Source organism: Sceloporus undulatus, chromosome 1 (assembly GCF_019175285.1).
Source record: "Sceloporus undulatus isolate JIND9_A2432 ecotype Alabama chromosome 1, SceUnd_v1.1, whole genome shotgun sequence".
Lineage (NCBI taxonomy): Eukaryota > Metazoa > Chordata > Lepidosauria > Squamata > Phrynosomatidae > Sceloporus > Sceloporus undulatus.
This window is the reverse complement of record NC_056522.1, coordinates 217827004-217848722: the sequence shown is the minus strand read 5'-3', so window position 1 is coordinate 217848722 and position 21719 is coordinate 217827004. Positions and strand designations below refer to the sequence as shown.

The 21719-nt window shown below is 40.7% G+C and overlaps 1 protein-coding gene across 6 annotated transcripts in view; it reads right to left on the bottom strand.

Annotated features, from left to right (window-relative positions):
• The window catches only part of ACVR1C (activin A receptor type 1C), an 83678-nt gene that overhangs the window by 32536 nt on the left and 29423 nt on the right, over positions 1 to 21719 (bottom strand). For 5 of the 6 annotated variants that reach the window (XM_042463308.1, XM_042463350.1, XM_042463298.1 and 2 more), the window contains exon 2: positions 6162 to 6392. In XM_042463308.1, coding sequence (XP_042319242.1) covers positions 6162 to 6392 — 231 coding nt within the window. Of the gene's footprint in view, positions 1 to 6161; positions 6393 to 9541; positions 9564 to 21719 lie in introns of those variants that run through there. The other variant, XM_042463339.1, reaches the window with a different exon arrangement.

The window sequence follows — 21719 nt, the reverse complement described above, 5'->3', positions numbered from 1 at the left end:
TGAGCCCCCTACAGTTGGTTACAACTAGATATTCATGTCAAGGGACTACCTTTACTTTATCTTTTACACTGTTTTATCAGCTTAAAATTCCTCATACATTTCAATGCTACTGGATTATATCACCATCATATATAGCATTAGCATTTAGCAGAATAAATTCTGATGCTAGAAAGGTCAGTATGCAACACACTGTTGCATTAATTTGAGGGCAGTTTTACCCCAGCGTTAAGCACACTTACTTTGACAAGTTCAGTAAGTTATTGCACTTCCAGATTTATGTCCTTTTGAGTTATATCCTTTGCAATTCTTCCAGAAGCTAAATATTTACTACCATACATTCCCTCCACAGCGAGGTAATCTTGCTTTTGACATGACCTTTTTGTGACAAGGGTAATTGCCCACATGCCACTTGTGGATGGGACCAGCTGCAGCAGAGACTGGGGCCACCCCTATTCTCCATCCTTTTGCCACCCTCTTTTCCCAGACTTTCTTTCTGACCCACCCCCACCTTCTACCCCTCTTTCCATTTCACCCCTGTCCTGGAAAAGGGAGAAATCACTCTTGCCAGAGGTCTGAACTGATCACTTGCAAAAGAGCTTTTGAAATTAAGCCAAAGGTCACAGATTGCCCATTCCTCCTTTACAGAGACTCTTTCCCCTTGTGTTTTATGATGGCTACAATATCAGTTAAAGACTAAATACATACCCTCCAACATTTCACAGATGACAACCAGGGCAGATGTGGCCAAGGAACATCAGAGTGTGGTCAAGAGGGTGACAGTTATTAATGGGGAAGAACACAAAAGCTAGGAGAGGCTGCAGCAGTTGGCTTTTGCCTGAGCCTCCTGGGAAGGGCATCCCTCCCCTCCTCCCTACTCTGCTGAGTTTACTGAATACAAGCTACTTTTGCACTTTGAATTCAATTTGCACCACTTGAAATAAGCTGAGGATAAAGAAAAAAAATTGGAGAAGGAAAGAAGAAACTGGGCCATTTTAAAAGCAGCATAAAACAACAGAGGGTTAAATCAGGACTATTCTTGCCAAACTGGGACATTTGGAGGATATGTGAATATAATGGTTCCATCATCAAAATGCAAACTGAGAAACATTATAGAATCTCACTAGTTCAACATCTTAGAAGCAAGGAAGCAACATCAGTATATTTTCATAATTTAATAGTACAACCTGCATCTTAAGCATATAGAGTTGCTGGATCAGACCAAAGGCTCTGTAGTCCATCATTCTGCTCACAGAGGCCTCATTTCCACTTACAGTGGTGCCCCGGGATACGAAATGATCATGTTACGAAATTTCCGGGATACGAAAAAGTTAGATTGGAAAAAACTGTTCCGGGTTACGATATTTTTTTCGGGTTACGAAATTTATTTCGACGTGAAATTCAAACGCAAAGCGCGGCTAGCGGCTTTCCAGCGCTAACGGAAAGCCTTTTCGGGTTGCGAAATTATCGGGTTACGAACGGAACGGCGGAACGAATTAATTTCGTAACCCGAGGTAGCACTGTACAAATAAATCGGTTTGTGATCCAAATCAATGGATTGATTCGACAGTGGAGCATGGTTCACACTACATTTGTCCTGATCACATTTTTTCCCTGTAAAATAACCCACTTGTGGTTCACATTCACAAATAAATCTATTCAAAATGGACCTGCTTCAGCTGGTCAAAGGGCAAATTTATCCAAAAAGACATGGAAAAAAACAGCGTCAAAAAGATCTGGGTTAAATGGATCTAGCACATGGCCCCCTTCTATCAAGCAATTCGTTTCAAGTGGGAACCAATCAAGTGTGATCCGGTTTAAAAGGTAGTGGGAATCAGGCCACAGTCAGATACCTATGGGGAATTTGCAAGTAGGACATAACTGCAGCACTACCTTTTGATTTTCATTTCACAGCCATTGATACATGGCTCATAATTGCTATCATGACTGGTAACATTTTATAGCCTTATCTGCCATGAATGTGTCCAATCCCCTTTTAAAAGTTGTCCACACTGATGGCTGCCTCTGGAGAAGTGAATTCCATACTTTACGGATGCTCTGTGTCAAGAGGTAGTTATTTCTGCTTGCACAGGGTTTCTCGAGTTCCATGAGTTCGTATTTTAGGTTTAGAGAGGAAACATTTCTGCCTATCCAATTTCTGAATGTCATACCTAACTTTATACATCTCTATCATGCTTTTCCTTTATATTTTTCCCTAAGCTAAACAGCCTCAAACATTGTAACTTTCCCAAATAGTAGAATTGTTTTGGTTGCTCTTTTTAGTATCTTTTCCAGGTCCATAACATTATTTTTCACAGATGACGACTGGAACTGTATACCATGTTCCAAGTAGGGCTGAACGTGAGCTTTGTATGTATGGATTTAGCGATTTTAATTTTTTTTCATTCCTTTTCCATGTATGCTCAATTTGGCATTGACCCTTTATTCAGATGCAGTACATTCTGGACATTCACCATGCTGACTACTAGAACACCAACATCTCTTTCTTGATCCTTCAGTGCCAGTTGAGATTCCATCAGCTTTGATGTGATACTGGGATCCCACCACCATGTAACATTTTACACTTGCTTACACTGAACTGCATTCACCATTTTAATGCCTCTTCCCTTAGTTAGGGGAGAGCCTTCTGGAGCTGTTCATAATTCATTTTGGTTGAATAATCCTAATCTATTTCCTGCTGTCAGCAATCTCAGCCATCTCACTGCTCACATTAAGTGCTAGATCGTTTTTGTTATTGTTATGTGCCTTCAAGTCATTTTTGACTTATTGTGACCCTAAGGCAAACTTATCATGGGGTGTACTTGGCAAAGGAGGTTTGCCAGAGCCTTCCTAAATTTACAGTGCTATATAAATAAATAAATAAATAAATAAATAAATAATCAATCCTTAGAGACTGAGAGCATGTAGCTCACCCAAGGTCACCCAGTTTACATGGCCAAGCGGGAATCAAACCCTAGTCTCCAGAGTCGTAGTTCAACACTCAAACCACTACAAAAATTAAAACACCAGTTCCAACACCAACTGTCTAACTGTTTTCATCCCTCTATTGTCTTTTCATGCCTGCCATTTACATCCTGTTCTTTAATCAGTCACCACTCCATGAGAAAACCTAATGTCTTATCAGATAACTGCAACATTTGCTCAGGAGAGTCTTTGGTGAACAACCTTGATCAAAAGGCCTTTGAAACACCAAATACTTTTTTTTAAAAAAAATCCAAGTAAACAGTGTCTACTGAGTCATCCTCTGCTTCTTGAACCTCCCAAACTTATCTAAGCTTTGTAGAGCTTGTGATGTTTTCCTGGACTTATCTTCCTAATCTGCCTGATTATTTGGTCCCTAACAACACTTTGCACACATTTTTCCAGCACAGATGTTAAGTAAGAATACTGCAAAGCTTAGCATTACATTGGCCACTATTCACTTCTCTGGTACACAGGACACTTTTGGCACATGTTACATATTTTTGTTGAAAGATTTTGAATTTCACATTGGTGTCCAGAGAGAAACCATCTGGACCTCATCATTTGTCTAATTTTCAGTTTTGTCCATAAAGTTGATCACTTCATCTCTTGCCATCCCTATGTAGCTTTCCTCAACATGTAAATTCAAGCACAGGCTTCTCTCCCATGCCTTCTGCAATGAAGACAGATGAAAATAATTCATTTAACTTCTCTGCCATCTTTTCAGTCTCCTATTCTATGAACTCACTCAAAGTCATCCAGTGGTCCAACTGTCTTCCTAGCCAGTTTCCTGTTTCTCATAACACAAAGGATTATTGTTCATAAGGATTACAGCACATAAAGGATTATTTATTGTTGTTCATGCTATTGACAATAAGCTCCTCAAAATCACCCCATTTGTCTGCTTGTATTTCCCTTGTGCAAGTTTGTATTTCTATTTGTTCTCTTCATTATGGTCACACTTTCAGTTTCCGAAGGGAGCCTTTTTATTAAATACACACACACACACACACACACACACAGAGACACACACACAAATTAAAATATCATTGGCCTCTGCATGTTGACAGAAATTATGGGATTGACATTCCCATTTCTCCAGTGTACTTTTCATGATAATCTATGCAGGGGATCCATGCACCTGGCCACACAGCTTGACCAATGCATATTGGCTGATCTTGTCTTTTTTTCAGAAAAACTGTTTTATTTATGTAATATTTTAATTCTGTTTTTAAAGGTTTTTAGTTTGGGGTTCTTGGGTTTTTTTTTATCTTTGTGAGCTGCCTTGGGTCCAATTTGGGGGAAAGGCAGCATATAAAATAAATAAATAAATCCCCTGCCTTCTGAACACACTGAACATCACCATTAGACTAGGATTATCCAATAGGAAAATCAAAATCCAGGATTAAATTAATTCTCTTTGGGAACCAATCCAGTTTATAACCTAAATACAGAATATGCCTCTATGGTCTAATATATTTTAATTCTATCGGCAAAAGAATCTAGGCAGGCTACAGACCTTGTATTTGTAAAATGAAAATAAAAATGCTTATCCCTTTCCTTCCCACTTGTTGTCAAGCAACAGTTCAAACTGAAACAAAAAACCAAAAATAATTAAACATTAACAGCAAAATCAAACAAGGAGAGATTATGTAAGCAATGCAAAACGGGGAAGGGTGTGTACTTGTCTGATCATAGAAGAGTTACTTTCTGAACTATACCTCCCACACTCCCCCAGCTCACATGGCCAATGGTCATGTGAGTTTAGTTGTTCACCGCCTTGAGTCCTTATACTGGGAGAAAAGTGGGATATAAGAAAATAATAATAATAATGATCCCAGAATCCCTAGCTTACATGGCCAATCATTGTCCTTCAACTAAATGTTCCATGTTCTGGTCAGGCTTGCTTCTGTCTTCCATGAACTATATTATTATTATTGTTGTTGTTGTTGTTGTTGTTTTCTTATAGCCCGCTGTTCTGTAAGGACTCAAGATGGCAGCTACATAAACTTTTAAAAAAATGAATACTTTTTCAGCAAAGTCCATCTGCCTAAGGTAGTTTCTACTTCTTTCACTAGACTTTGGCTGGAACCTGATCTACATTTTCCTGACAATGAGCCCTACTTAGTCCAATGGCCTTGCTCTGAACAAAAGCAGGCATAGGCTTGCTCTGTATGACTCTCTGAGGCTATTTGCACAGTCTGAAAAGCCAGGGTCCCCACCACCACCTCATGTTGTCATATTTGGATGACACAGGCCAAAACACCAGGGCCAAGACTTGGCTGGATCCTGGAAGACCAGACACAGATCTGGCCCAATACCCGGGCAAAATCCCTCACTGTTTTTAAATCCAAATTGAAAAAGTTTTTGTTTTCCAAAATGTTTCTAATTTCAAATTAATATTTTGTATCTTTAGTATATTCAATTATCTGTATTGCCTATTTTGTTTTATTTTACACTATGTCTCTCTGTGTGTGTTTTTCTTTTTTTCTTACAGTGAAGTGGAACAACATGTCAGTGACATTGTGGAAAATGAAAAAAGGCAGACCTGATGATGATGATGATATTATTATTATTATTATTATTATTATTACCTTAACCGTTTCCCCAAAATTGGGACTCAATGCAGCTGACACATTTAAAAAAGTACAGCATAGATAAAAATACAATAAAGTTGCCATCAAAGTAGTATTTTGCCATCTGCAGGGGAGATAAGAAAGGCCCACTGTACAATTAAAATTACATCTAAAAGAATAGAGCACACTCTCAAAAGCCTTCCTTTAAAAACCTTCAGCTTATTTGCAGGTAAGAGTTATAGCAAGTACATTTATAGCAAATACATTTCTATACCATTTATCAGTGAACTCCCTAAGTGGTTTACAATATATCACTGATGGATTTTTGTTTGCATTTGTCAAATGGTCAACACAGCTACCCCTGCATGGTTTACCATATGTAAGCCAATTGCCCAAACAATCTGGGTACTCATTTTACTGACCAACGAAAGGACGGAAGGCTGAGTGGACCTTGGAGCCCTCCTCTAGGATTGAACTTACAACATTGTGGATACAGTAACAGCCTTTAACCACTGCACCACCAGGGTTCCTGGTTATGTTACCTGTTTATGTTATGTGAAAACTGCAGTCACAATTGATTTCCTTGCATTACCAAGCAGTTCTTACCTGTGGGCAAGTGAATGGTAATGTTGTTGCAGAAATCAGTATAGCAGCATTCTGTCCTGGTTATGTTCTTAGAGCTATGGCAGAAGATTTGTGCCTTCAGCTGTGGTAGCGTCACACATGCCTTTATTACCTCTTGCCGACCATTTGTTAGCATGACTGAAGTCCAACAGGCCCCCTCTGTTTCACAAGTGAAGTTTGTTTTTTCACACCATTGGCACACACATGTTAGACCTGAAAAGATAATTAAGAATTTGATGAAAAACAATGCCAAGCAAAACAAAATTTTCTGAACCTAGTCCATGTTGGTCAAGTGATCCAGTAAGAAAAGAGAAAACTGAATAGTCCTGGAAAAAAAATAAAATTACAGATCAGGGTGAAGACATTTAGAGCTTTATTCATAATCCATTTAAATAATGTACTGTTACCCAAAATGTATTAAAGTAACATCTACTTTAAAAAAAACCTTTAAAAGTCACGCTCTCTCAGCCTTAGAGGGAAGTAGTGGCAAAGCTACTCTGAATAAATCTTGCCAATAAAATCCTAAAAATGGGTCACCATAAGTCAGAGTTGACTTGAAGACACATAACATTGAAAATAAAAACAACAGAGCTAATTCTGCTTTTAAACATCTTATATTAAAAAGCTTCAGCAGTTTATATGATCCCAAAATGTAACATGCAAGGAAATAACTGTTCTAACTAGGGTTGAGTATTCAGGAGCATGCTACAAGATCAACTTCCTATTAGTGCTTGCTGTAGCTCAGGGGTGACAATCATGCAGCCTTCCAGATGTTGTTGGGCTGCAATTCCTAGCATTCTTTACCACTGGCTGTGCTGGCTAGGGCTGCTGGGATGTGTAGTCGAACATCATCTGGAGGGCTCATGACTCTCATCCTTATGTAGGAAGAACTTCTACAGTTGCACCTAATCCAGGTACTCCATTATGGCAGCAACTATGTTAACCAGAGTTAGAGTTAATCCAGAAATCAGTTTCTTCTTTCTGTTGCTTTTCCTATATGAACAGAATGCAACTGTGTTGTTTGCTGAACCTTGGGTGTATCTATACTGACACCACTTTAACTACGATGACTCCATCCAGCTGAATCCTGCAATTGTGGTTTGGTGAGGCACTAGCACTCTGGCAGAGAAGGCTAAAGAGCTTATAAAACTATAAATTCCAGGTTGCATAGGATGTTGCTACAGCACTTAAAGTGGTATCAAACTGCATTATTTTTACAGTGTAGAATCACCTCTTGACTACTGACTTTAAGTTTTTTACAAGGTTCGATGATGCTCCTTAGCTGGTTTTCTGAAGCAGACCTACAGAAGGATTTCCCCTTAGTTAAGGAGGAATGAATCTTTGTTGTCCTGAAGGAGACACCACATAGGTAGCTTTCTGCACCTGACCTGGGTGCAAAGATTTTGTCAAGTGCCTGGCAACCCACCAAACAAGGCAAACAGGTTGCTTTTGATATGGTGGGTCACATGTTGTGGGGGCTGCTTGTGATAAATAACTCCTATTATTTTACAGGAAATGGGGCTAAATATGGGGTATGAACAGTTTTCATTCTCCTTGAGTCCATGCAGAGACTATCTGTGCCAGCTTTATGAAAAAAGAAAGATGTGTCTGGCTGGTAAACACAAGGTAGCAGTATGTTCTGGCATAAGTATTGCTCTTAATCATTTCTGTAATAAATTGAAGAGTACTTTCCTTGAGACTAAGTGGCAATAGTGGCAATCTCAGGAAAGTTACTCTATGCTGCTTTTGCAGTCTAGAAGATGTAGTCCAAAAATAAGTAACTTTTTGAGGCCTGTGTACAGAGATAGCCGCTGTTGCATTGTTTTGACAATCAGAGTGATGCATAAAGATTTCTCTATGTCAAAGAAAATATTTTGCATTATGTATCAGCTGAATAAATGAAACATGACATAGAATACATCTTTTAAATCTTGCCAAACAAGAATACACACATTTGCTCAAGGATTGCAGGTATACTTTCTGAAAATATTTGTCCAGGGCCAAATGTTTAATATCTTTATAAATGGCTTGGGCGTCATTCTCACTGGCAGGATGAATCGCTTCGTAATTTGCTCTTGCCCCAGTTTGGAAAGCAATTTCAAAAGACCCCTAGTTCTCATTATGAAAGGGTTTCTTTTCCTTACCCAGTGTGATTGGGTTTTTGTTTTTGTTTTTTTGAGGCGATTGTGGTTCCCACTGGCAGCACTGCTTTAAACTCCCTGTCATCATCGGACGTAAGCCCAGCTTGGAAATGGGGGGGGGGTTGGAGGCTGAGAGAGTGTGACAAGGAGGATGGCAATGGAGCAAGGCAAGGCGGGGGGGAGTGGAGAAGAGGATGAGGATGAGACGAAGGCAAGGCTGGGAAGGGAGCTTGGGGCTGGGGAAGGGACATCGCCAGGCCAGGAAGGGAGAGGGAGATGAGGAGGAGGAGGAGGAAGAAATGGAGGGCACCGGGACCCAGAGAGGCCTGTGAGAAGTAGGACAAGGCATGTTTTGTTTTCTTTTCTTTTTTGTAAATACAATTAAGCGATTAAGCGATAGAGTGGTTTAGCACCTTTGCAAGTAGTAGCTAAACCATTCTGTCACATCATCACTTAGTTTTTAAAAAAAGGAACCAAATATCACATCAACAATAACAAGACAGCGGGGGGGGGGGGGGGATGACATCTCCAAAAAAAAGAAAAAAGAAAAAAGAAAAAAGAAGAGGGATATTAAACACCCCTCTGCCATTAGTCCCTCCCCTCAAGAATGCTGCGATTCCAATCTGTCATTTCCACTTTCTCGACAAGCTTTGGAATAGCATTTTTTCAAAAGAACCTCTTTTAAGCTGGTGTCTGGATAAACCAGTTCTTTTGCCTTTGCCTTGCTTCATCATGACAAATTCGATCACATCGCGACAGGAACCGGTTTCAAATAGGAACTAGGGTCATTTAATTCACTCAGCAATCCGATTCTTTTTATAGTGGGAATGGGGCCTTGGATTATAAAACAGAGGCCATGCTTACTAAATTTGCAGGTGACACCAAATTAATCAGAGAGTAGCAAAACCCTAAAGGACAAACTCAGAATTCAAAATGTTCAAGACAGATTGGGGGACCTATGTCAAAACTAGCAAAGTTAACTTCTACAGTGATAAATATGAGGTCCACATTGAGGCAGGAAAAAATGTAATCCACCAATAAAGAATGGGTGACACCTGGCTAGCAAGCAATGTATGTGAAAATGATCTAACGGTCTCAGTAGACGACAAGCTAAAAGTCAACAGTGTGATGCAGCAGCCAAAGAAAACAACACAATTCTAGGCTGTATCAACATAGACAGAAGCAGTAGTTCCATTCTTTTCTGCTTTGGTCAGTCCTCACCTGGAATATTGGACGCCAGATTTCAAGAATGACATTGGTATGCTGAAACATATCCTGAGAAAGGTAACCAAGATAATTAAAAGTCTGGAAGCCAAAACATATGAGGGACAATTGAGGGAGCTGAGAAGTGGTATGATAGGTATCTTTAAATACCCAAAGGGATGTCATATTGAGGATGGAACAAGGCTGTTTTCTGCTGTTCCAGAGACCAGAGCACTAACCAATCAATTCAAATTACAAGAAAATAGATTCCATCTGCACATTAGGAAGAACTGGTGTTTTTACTGTACAGCTGGCCCTTTGGCTCCACAGGGCTTTGATTTTGCCCCATATTCATCATATCCACATTCACATTGCTGTCATTCAATATGAGGCATGACAATCCATGGATGATTGAATTTGCAGATTCAAAGCCCACAGATTTAAAGGGTGAACTTTAATCGCTACTTGAGAGTAGAATGCTAAAATTCTGTGATTTATCAGTACAGATATGCGACAAACAATAGGAGTAAAATAATAAAACTATCATTTGTTCCATGGTTTTTAACTGTTTTTTTCCAAAATAAATTGATGCTAAATTTCAACATTGTTGTTCTACATGCATTCTTTATTTAAACACATTTAAAATACTGAGACCCATCTTCCTAAAAGCATGTAATTTCCTACCGTTATTTGATGGATCCTCATGATTGTGTCAACATGTTCCTGAAACTACCAGTTATGCTGTTATGAACAAACAAAATTATTTTTTCTTCTTCTTGTGGAGAGAAAATGAAATTTCTGTGTTTATACTAGAAAAAAGGGGAGCTCTGACCCATTAACAGTATGGAAGAGGACATTCCTTCTGCCACCCTGCTAAGAACTTTATCGCACACCTTTTTCCCCCCGTTATGGGAATTGGAAAGGGACTCTCGGGGCTGCGCATGACCTGCAAAAAACTGATTTTATCACACAGCGAATCATCCTCAAAAGGGCCCTGTTCCATCCTCTGGTGCCAAGCCATCCCCGTTGGCCCCGTGCTGAGGGGCATTACATGTTCTGGTCAGAGGTCTTTCGACCGTGGAAAATGGCGCCCCTCAGCACTGAACGAGGATGGCTTGGCACCAGGGGACGGAACAGGGCCCTTTTGAGGATGATTTGCTGTGTGATAAAATCAGTTTTTTGCAGGTTGTGCGCAGCTCTGAGAGTCTCCTTCCAGTTCCCATATCAGGGGGAAAAACGTGTGCAATAAAGTTCTAAGTCTCCCCAATGGGAAGGTAAGTAGCACAAAGATGGTATCTCTGATTAGTGATTGGCAAAACAAAGGAATTCTTCTCCACTCTACTTATCTTCCACATTGGCAAGGGAGGTAGAGTAAGGTGGGTAAACCCAGTCTAATCCTGTTAGTGACAGAAGATGACACAAGGATCCTTCCCTCTCACAACTGTCCTCTTGCCTGTGAAGGCAGAGCAGGGAAACAGTTTTGTTTCCAATCAGAGATAATATGAGAATCTGTCATCTCAACCACCCCCATTCATATATCATATGTTAACTCTGATTGCTGGTTAGAGATAACATTGTGATTTCTCCCTCCCCTGCTTACCTTCTTAAAGAAGGAAGTACTACACTTCAGAACTTGGGGCCTTGCCCTTCTTTCTCAGTCCTCAGGGAGTCTCAGGGTGAGAACATGACCTTGAACAATGTGAGTGTATATATCTATTCTCCATTAGAAGACTTTTGTTGTTATTAACTACAGTACCCTTGGGTATGAGACATCTCCAAGAACCCCCTATTCTCCACTGCTTTACTCAGTTCAGATAATTTCATGCCCATGACCTCCCTAATTGTGTCTATCCATCTGGCATGTGGTCTTCCTCACTTTCTACTACCTTCTACCTTCCTAGCTTTATTGCCTTTTCTTTTCTTTTTTAATAATTTTTATTACATTTTTGAACAAAACAAACATACAATTGGTCTAAAAATACTAATAAACATGTACACATATTAACAACAACAACAAAGCACCAGACAAACAATAAAAAATAAAAAGATAGATCTTATATTTCTAATTTTCTTTTCCAATGAATCATGTCTCCTCATGATGTGGCCAAAGTACAACAACTTCAGATTGGTCATCTTGGCTTCCAGGGATATTTTTGTCTTTATCTGCTCAAGGACAGATTTTTGTTCTCTTGGCTGTCCACAGTATCCTCAACAGTCTTCTGCAGCACCACATCTCAAATGTGTTGATTTTCCTCTTATCTGCCTTTTTCACCATCCAGCTCTTGCATCCATACATGATAATGGGGCATTGGACAATGGCTTGGATGATTCTTACTTTAGTGGTCAGTTGTATGTATATCTTTGCTCTTTACGATCTTTCATAGCTGCCTTTCCCATTCCTAGACTTCTTCTGATTTCCTGACTGCAGCCTCCAGTGTTAAGGATTATTATTTTTTTAAAAAATTACATAATATGCAATTGTGGTTTATGCTTAATGACATTAACAGCGGCTGCCCCTTGGTCCTTGCTTAGAAATATGGAAGTGACAGTAAGAAAAGAACAGATTCTTCGGAGATGCTTCCAGACAGAGACTGGTAATGGAATCACTATGGCTCATTCTCTTACCCATCCAGGTATTCCCAGTCATGCTTAAAGTCTAGGAAGACAGAAGAATGCCAGTATCTTTTACTCTTCGTGCTATTTTAATGCTGTTTTTTTTTTTAAAAAGTATTGCGGCTCTGTCATGAGCAGAGGGTGTCATTTCCATAACCTCATTATTTCATAGCTCTTTTAAGAACTCATAAAGATGTTTTCCAGTTATATGTATTTGATAATTAAAATAATACAAAAATGTCACTTAAATGAAAGGTTAATGCTTTACTATAGCATCCAGGGGTAGTCATGTTGGCCATATTTGCTATACTATACTATATTATAGCATATACTATTTTTATAAATACAATCTATATTATCTTTGAACTATGTACAGTGCACCCGCATTATACGCGCGGGGCAGCGCGTCCCATTCACATGAATGGGGCATGCTCCCATGGTGTGCACCCCATGCGCTGCTGCCGCGCCACCACAGGCACAAGCCACATTTGTTTGAATGGGGCTTGAGCATCCGTGTTTTTTCTCTTACATGAGGGGGTCCGGAACAGATCCCCGCGTAAGAGAAGGGCAGACTGTATATCATTTAAATAATGAGGGGAATCTCTTTCTAATCACTAACATTTTAGCCAAGACCGATGGACAGACAGACAGACAGACAGCAGATTAGCAAACAAAACAGTTTGGCTTCCACCTTCTTCTGTTGCTAAAGTTGAAAATGAGCTGCATCCAAGATGGCAGTTCACCACACATCAGCCCCATTCACACTAGGAAATAACCTGGTGTGCAAACTGGGTTATTTCCATAAATTTGCCACGATCAAATCTCTGTGTGTCATTTTATCCTGATTCCTATTCATACTCGGGAACAGGATAAAATGCCGTAGAAAGATTTGATCCTGGGAAAGAGAGAGAGGAGGGAGGAAGAGGAGGAAGAGGAAAGGAGAGATGACAGACCAATGGCAAGTGCAAGGGGGAGATGAAGAGGAGGAAGAGAGGAGGAAAAGGAAGAGAAAAGGAGGGAGGAAGAAGAGGGGAGGAATGCAGACCAACAGCAGGTGAGGGAGGAGAGGAAGAGGAGGGAGGATGAGGAGGAAGAGAGGAAGAGGAGGAAGGCAGATGTGGCGGCGGGGACAGGGGAAGGTGAGAAAGAGGAGGAAGAGAAGGAGGGCAGACATGGCAGCTAGGGCAAAAGGAAAAGGAGGTTGGAGGAAACGAAAGAGCAGTGCGGCAGGCAGAGAGGAAGAGGAGGAAGAGCAGAGGCAGTGGGATGCTCCAAATGTGGTCGACTTTGAGTTCCCATTGGCGGCTCCTGCAAAAAATACCCCACAGTTCTTTTGAAAAGAACTGCTAAAATCCTTGTTTCCAAAAAAACCCGAGTTAAGGAGTATTTGTGCTCCCCCCTCCCCAAATTCAGGTCAGGAAAACCCAACACAATTGTGAACGACTCCAATTTAAACCAGTTTGCAAACTAGTTTAAAAAGTAATGTGAACAGTCCATCTGTTTTCAGCATTCTTCAGTGGATGATGGCATTATCCTTGAGGGTAGGCAGAGGCCATGTGGTGTTACTGTTTTAAGACTATGAACCCAGAAATTCTCCTTTTCGTTCAAAATGCCTGAGGGAAATGATACTTTAGTATCAAACAAGGAAAATCCAGAGAGACTCTGATGTTCCAAAGTGGCCAGGCCACTGGTTGCCCGAATTTTCTAGTCAGGATTGTAAACCTGTGGTTCCTAAAATGTGTATGCAGGTCTGCAATCATTTTTTTCCCCATGTACTGCAGTTGACCAAGCAGAGATAAAAAGACAATGGAAACAATATAGTGAAGAACTATATAAAAGACATAAAAGAATAACACATTCATTTAAGGAAGAACCATTTGAAGATAAACCTACTCTTTTAGAAATTGAAGTGGAAGCTGCACTCAGAGCACTTGGGAGAAATAAATTGTCAGGAACAAATGAACAGACAGCATACCAATAAAGCTTTTTCAAGCTACAGAGACAGAATCAACTCTAGTTTTAAGTAAAATATGTCAGCAAAAATGGGAAACAAAACAGTGGCCAACAGAATGGAAATGCTCAATATACATTCCAGTCTTCAAGAATGGGGACACCAGGGATTGCAGAAATCACAGGACCAATGCATGAATTTCCTATGCAAGCAAAGTGATGCTCAAAATTCTGCAATACCATATATGGAATGAGATATGCCAGATGTCCAAGCTGGGTTCAGGAAAGGAAGAGGCAATACAGATCATATTGCAAACATATATTGGGTAATGGAACACACCAAATAATTTCAGAAAAAAATCAATCTGTTCTATATGTATTGTAGCAAAGCCTTTGATTGTGTAGATCATGAAAAGCTATGGATCACTCTTAAAGAAATCCATGTGCCTTAACATTTGATTGTCTTGATGCATATCCTGTATTCAGAACAACAGTTTACCATTCAGAACAGAATACAGATAAATGAAAGGATTTCCAATTGGAAAGGGAATCAAGGATGGTTGCATTTTATCATCCTAACATATCATACGTAAAGTAGGAGTAGACTCAATGGAAAGAGGCATGAAAATTGGATGAACATCAACAATTTAAGATAAGTAGATGACACAATACTTCTAGCAGAAAATTTAAAGAATAACAGAATAAAATCAAGGAAGAAAGTGCAAAAAGAGGTTTACAGTTGAACATTAGGAAAACAAAAATAATAGCCACAGATGAATTACGTAACTTTAAAGTAGATGATTAAGACATTGAAATAGTTAAAGATTTTCCATACAGTACTTGGCAGAATCATTAGTCAGAATAGAGACTCCAGTCAAGAAATCAGAAGACTCCAACTTAGAAGGGCAGCTGTGAAGAAACTAGACAAGATCCTGAAGTATAAAGATATATATTTGAATATAAAAGTTAGATTGTCCATGCCATTGCTTTTCCTATTTCTGTGTATGATTGTGAAAGCAAGACAATGTTGAAAGCTGATAGGAAGAAAATCAGCTCATTTGAAATGTCATGCTGGAGAAGAGCTATAGGGATATTGTTGCCTGTTGAAAAGACAAATGACTGAGTCCTAGAGCAAATCAAGCCCAAATTCTCACTTGATACCAAAATGACAACCCTGAAACTTGAATCTTTGGACATATTATGAGAAGACATGAGTCACTAGAAAAGACAATAATGCTTGGCAAGGTAGAAAGCTATAGGAAAAGAGGAAGACTGCATCCCAGATGGCAAGACTCAATCAAGGAAGCCACGGTTCTGAGTGTGAAGGACCTGAGTAGTAGGATGAGGTGGAGGTATCCCATCCAAAAGGTCATTATAAGTCAAATTAAACCAAAGTAATCTTTTTGAGAGAAATAGGCCAACCAGGAAAGGATAAGGAATAGCATTATATGTCAGGGGTGTTTACACCTGTGAAGAGATCCAGTACTGAATCCTGGAAACCAGGTGGAAAGCATCTGAATAAAAAATTAAAGGGGAGGGAAACAAGAGGACTATTACTGTGGGAGTCTACCACAAACCCCCAAGTCAGACTGAGGAATTGGATAATGCCTTTTTAGAACAGATGAAAACACACTCAGAAAGGAGAGATGTTGTAGTGATGGGTGATTTCAACTATCCTGTTATTTGCTGGAAGTCAAACTCAGCCAAAACTTTAAGGTCTAGGAAATTCCTCACTTGCCTCGAAGACAATTACATTGTCCAAAGGGTGGAAGAAGCAACAAGGGGATCAACTAATTTAGATCTGATCCTAACCAGCAGGGATGGCCTGGTTAATAGGGTGAAAATGGTGGGATCCTTAGGTGGGAGTGATCATGTTCTTCTGGAGTTTGTTATACAGTGGGAAGGAGAAGCCAAGCATAGTCAGACATGCATTCTAGACTTTAGGAAAGCTGATTTCAGGAAATTTAGGAAACTACTGGGGGTGATCCCATGGTCAGGAATACAGAGAGTTCAGGACGGATGGGAGTTTCTCAAAAAGGAGATATTGAAGGCACCATTTCAAATAGTTCCTAAGAGGAGGAAAAATGGGAAGTGTCTCAAGAAACCAGGATGGATGACTAAGGAACTTTCAACTGAGTTATGTTTTAAAAAATGGAAAATGACAGAAATCACCAAAGAGGAAGTCAAACAAATAACTACCCCCTTCTCTGGCTTTTCTTCACGAATGAAGATTCAGGAAGGATTCATCCCACGCTTTCTACAAGTGTGTTGATGACTAAAAAGGCTTCCACAAAAACTTCGAGACATTCAGAACAAGTGGTGGATCAATTTAGCAGAAAAGACACAACGTTGTGCAGATTTGGGTGATCCCAGAGGATTTTACGAAGCTCAGTGGGAAAAGGAAGAAGGAGGAAATGGTAGAGCCATTGCATGGAGAAGATGGTGAAACACTAATGAGGGACAGAGAAAAGGTACTACTACTCAACTCCTCCTTTGCCTCAGTCTTCTCAGAAAAAGAAAAGGTATTCAACCTGAGAAAAATGGAGCAAATAACACAATAGGGGAAATGCAATGCACGATAAGTAAAGAGGTAGTACAGGAATACCTGGTTAATCTAAATTTAAATCTCCAGATGAACTACATCCAAGGGTATTAAAGGAACTGGCAGACAGAATCTCAGAGCCACTGCCAATAACCTTTGAGAACTCCTGGGGAACAGGAGAAGTCCCAGCAGACTGGAGGAGGACAAATGTTGTCCCCATCTTCAAAAAGGGAGAAAAGAGGATCCCAACAATTACCACTCAGTTAGCCTGACATCAATACCAGGAAAGATTCTAGATCAGCGGTTCTCAACCTGTGGGTCACAACCCCTTTGGAGTTCGAATGACCCTTTCACAGGGGTTGCCTAATAACATCAGAAAACACATATTTTAGTTAGTTATGAAGTAGCAATGAAAATAAAGGGATGCAGCATTAGGAAAGCTGAGAATCACTGTTCTAGAGCATATCATTGAACAGAGGGTCTGTAGACATTCAGAAGGGAATGCCATAATCACAAAGAGTGTACTGAGAAACAAGTCATGCCACACTACTCTGATCTGCTGGATGAAGGAAATGCTGTGGATATAGCATATCTTCATTTCAATATGCAATGGCTGCTCTTCATCCTGGAAAGAGGTGACCAGTGGGGTGCCAGAGGGTTCTGTCCTGGACCCAGTGCTATTCAACATCTTTTTCCATGACTTAGAGGAAAGAATAATGAGCATGCATATCAAATTTACAGATGACACTAAATTAGGAGTAGTTAATATCCCAGAGGAGAGGATCAAAATTCAAAATGGCCAGGCCCAACAAGTGATGCGCTGTTTAATATAGTAGGTTGTGAGAATGCTACAATAGTGTTATTGGTGTGGATGTGTGTTCAGACATAGGATGTCTGTGGTGACAACGGTGGTTCAAGGGTGGTGTCCAATAGTGGGATTATACAAATAATGTCTCACAGAGGAATCACCAGGGCTTCTAGTATGTCCCCACATTTAATGCCATGATGGTAGGACAGGAGAAGGGACTCACATTTGGTGGCAGAAGTGGGAATAAGCAGAAGTGCTACTAATATACTTGCATATTAAACAACACATCACCTGACAGTCCTGCAATCTTATTTATGTGATTGAACGCAGACAGTCATCTGCAGTATGTGGAGAAAACACATGTTTTGTTATTTTTTATTTTACCTCATTATTTTCTGTGCACTTTCTTTGATTTTATTAAAGAAATAAAAAGGTTTCTGAAAAGAAAAAAAATAGAAAAAAGCCAGGAATATGCCATTTAAACCTTAAACTCAAAAGTGGTCTTAAATCCAAAGATATTTGCTTGGTTTTGCCCAGAAGGTCAACAGATAAGTTTAATGGACTTTGAAACAACCTCTCAGAGTAACTCAGCAATGATCATGTGCTTGTTTACTTCATTTTTCTATACCATGTCTTATTGGTTGGAATAAGCATTTATTTTCTATTTTAGCCACTTATAAAATGACTCATGCCTATTCACATGTTGTTTACAATTTAGCAGGTCTACATATTAAACCACAATATCAAATCTTTTTTCCTTTTTAAAAATATATATACTAGCACATGAAAGCCCAGCTATAAAACATCAAGACAAAATTACCTTGATTTTTCGTTCTGAACACTGTTTTTGGATGCTGGTATAGAATAGATTGTACAAGGATCTGCCAATCTAATTTTCATGGGGTTTTCTGAAGCTAATGGAACATTCTCGTTGGCTACAGAGGTTTCAGATCTTTAGTAGTCTCCCATAATAATGCTACTGTTCATATTTGCTCTAAATCAGAGGAAATCTACTAACCAAAACTGAGCACATTTGTAAACATGCCAATTCTACCACCTCAAGGCTTGTCTCCTTTTCTAGAGGTTTTTAAACAGAGGCTGGATGGTAATCTGTCAGGAGTGTTTTGACTATGTATTCCTGCATGGTAAGGAGTTGAATTGAATGGCCCTTGTGGTCTCTTCCAACTCTTATGATTCTATAGTTTTATGTGATTTTAAATTCTTTGATTTTATTTTCTCATTTGTTTAATTATCTATGAGTATAACCATCTATGGTATAAGACTTTGGACTTAATCAAGCAAATTTTGATGGGCATTGAGGGTGACAGATGGGAAGCCAAGTGCCCGTCTCTGGAAATAACAGAGGTGAGAGCTTGTTTATCAAATGGTGTTTAATTTGGCATGTGTTTCACATTTTTTAAGCCGTTTATCTTTTAACTTCTCTTTACTAAAGTCAACTCAGAGGTCATATTAAACAGTAATAAAATAAGTTATCACTCCACCTTATTATTTCTTCTTGTCAGCCTTTCTTGGAGTTTTTTTTCAAATCCAAATCAAGATCTCTTCTAACATGTATAGCATATCAGAAGTCTGCTTGGACATCAATTATGCTTCCTATTTATCCCATCAGCTAATGCTTCCCATTTATTATTCCACTAGCATAAGCAAAAGGATGGCTAACTTCCTCATATCACTCCCATTCAGTCTTCTCTTGCCCTCACCCACTCTATTCTTGTTTTGTTGTTGTTGGTGTTGTTGTTGCTGCTGCTGCTGCTGTTAGCTGCCCTTGAGTCGGTTTGAACTCATGGCGACCCGGTGGATGAGACATCTCCAAGAATCCCTATCTTCCACTGCCTTGCCCAGATCCTGCAAGCCCTTGCCTATAAATCCTCACCCCCACATTGAGTCTATCACTCTAGTTTGTGGTCTTCCTCTCTTTCCTCTACCCCTCTACCTTTCCTAGCATTACTGTTTTTTCTAGTGATCCATGCCTTCTCATTATGTGGCCAAAGTACAATAGTCTTAATTAGATCATGTCTGCTTCCAAAGGAGAGTCCTAATCTGATCTAGAACCCTTTGTTTGGAGTACATCACACGGAGCTTTTGTGTGGTTTTCTGGCTCAGTTCCGGCTCAGTTCCGACATGACTGCACTTCCAACTATGCGGTTTCACATCGTAATATAAATGTGTTATCAGACGCCATTACTTTCTATGGGAGCTCCTTGAGAGGTGCTTCTGCAGTGTCTCCGAAGTGACTCCTCATTTTGATAAAACCAGAAAAAAAGTGGCTTCAGAGAATTCGCTTCCAAGCTCCCTTCGATTGCACTGCGATTTGATCTGGTGTGGAATGCAGCTTTGCTACTGCTCTGGTACTCCACCTCAAACGCCCCGGGTTGCAAATTTCCCATGATGCGGCACTGCAGTTTTCCCCCATTCCCTTCCGGTGGTCCTTCCACTTTCAGGGCAACCCGGGGGTGGGAAGCGAACCTCCGTTGTCTCTGGGGATATTCCTATTCCTATGTTGGAGGATGAGGTGTGTTTTTGGAGTAAATCATGTGTGGAATATATATATATATATATATGTGTGTGTGTGTGTGTGTGCATGAACATGTATAGATATGTGTGTGTGTGTATTTACGTGAATGTGAATATACAGATATGTGTGTGTGTGTTTGCGTGAATGTGACTATATAGATATATATGTGTGTGTATGTGTGTTTGCGTGAATGTGACTATATAGATATGTATATATATGTGTGTGTGTGTTTTTGCGTGAATGTGAATATACAGATATATGTGTGTGTGTGTGTGTGTTTGTGTGAATGTGACTATATAGATAGTATATGTGTGTGTGTGTTTTTGCGTGAATGTGAATATACAAATATATATGTGTGTGTATGTGTGTTTGTGTGAATGTGACTATATAGATATGTATATATATGTGTGTGTGTTTTTGCGTGAATGTGAATATACAGATATATATGTGTGTGTGTGTGTGTGTTTGCGTGAATGTGACTATATAGGTGTGTGTGTGTGTGTTTGCATGAATGTCCTCCTTTTCCTCCTTCCCTGGCCAAGAGCTCCATCGAGGCTCCCATCTACGGGAAAGAGAGAGAGAGGGAGGGAGGCGGGTGGCGTACCTTAAGCTCCTCAATGGCCATCTGGGGGGCTCTTTCCATCCGGGAGGGAGGGCGAGGGGCTGCCCAGGCGGCGAAGGGGAAGCCAGGGGGGCTTCTCCGAGGAAGTTGTGGCGCTGCCCCTGCCTCCTCCTCGGTGGCACATCCGAGCCGGGAGCCCTAACCCTCTCCAGGGGGGGACTCAGCCTTGTCCTCCAAATCCAGCAGGGTCCGGGGAAAGGGGGCATCCTCCTCCGGGAGCCAGGGCCCCTTGGCTGCTCTCCCTCTCCCCTTGGTCCTCCTTTGCTCCCGGCAGAAGAAGCCAGTGACAGGTGCTTCACAGAGGACACCCCCCCAAAAATGGGGGACACCAGGTGCGAAAGGAGAAAGAGAGAGAAAGGCGGGATACAAACCGCCGCTTTGTGGCGCTCCCCCGCCAGCGCCATTTGCTCTGCACGGGAGCCGCAGCAGCCAAACCGCGCGGAGCAAAAAAGAAGCTCCATTTCAGAGCTTCTTTCCGCGGCGCACTGATGATGTCGCAAAGCGCCAAGGGCGCATTCATGACGTCATTAGGGCCGTGCGACATTCAGACGCTCAGCGTCCGATACGTCAATATGGCGCCGGCCATGTAGAAGGGCCGGCGCCATATTGTACGGACACAGTCTGTACTAGACTCAGGGGCGTCTAGAAGAGACGCCCCTTTTTTAAAATGGGACGTCCTCTGGACATCCCAACTGCCGGTATGTAACCGGCCAAAGAGAAACTGGAAAAATCCTGGCCAGGAAGAGGGCTGTGTCCTCTAGCAAGGCAAGGCTCCGGGTCTCCCTCCAGACGGCACCAATGCAGCAAAGCCAGCCGCGACCGGGGAAGGATGACAGCTAAGGAGGGGGCAGAGAAGGATGACAGCATTCAGAGCCCCATTGTGCATGAGCAAGGGTGCCGATTCGAATCACTGAACCCTCAAAGTATGCTCTGGTGTGGTAATACAATGTGCACTCACTCCGCTTTGCTTGAATCCACTTCACATGACTTGCTTGGAATCGAACTGACTTCGCTTCCCCCTCAGTTCGGAAGGGCAGCGGAAAGGCAACCAGGTGTGGTAAAACATCATGTTTTAACTTTAATTTGCATTGCTAGACAGGAGTGACTCTGGATCTGGTGTGAAAA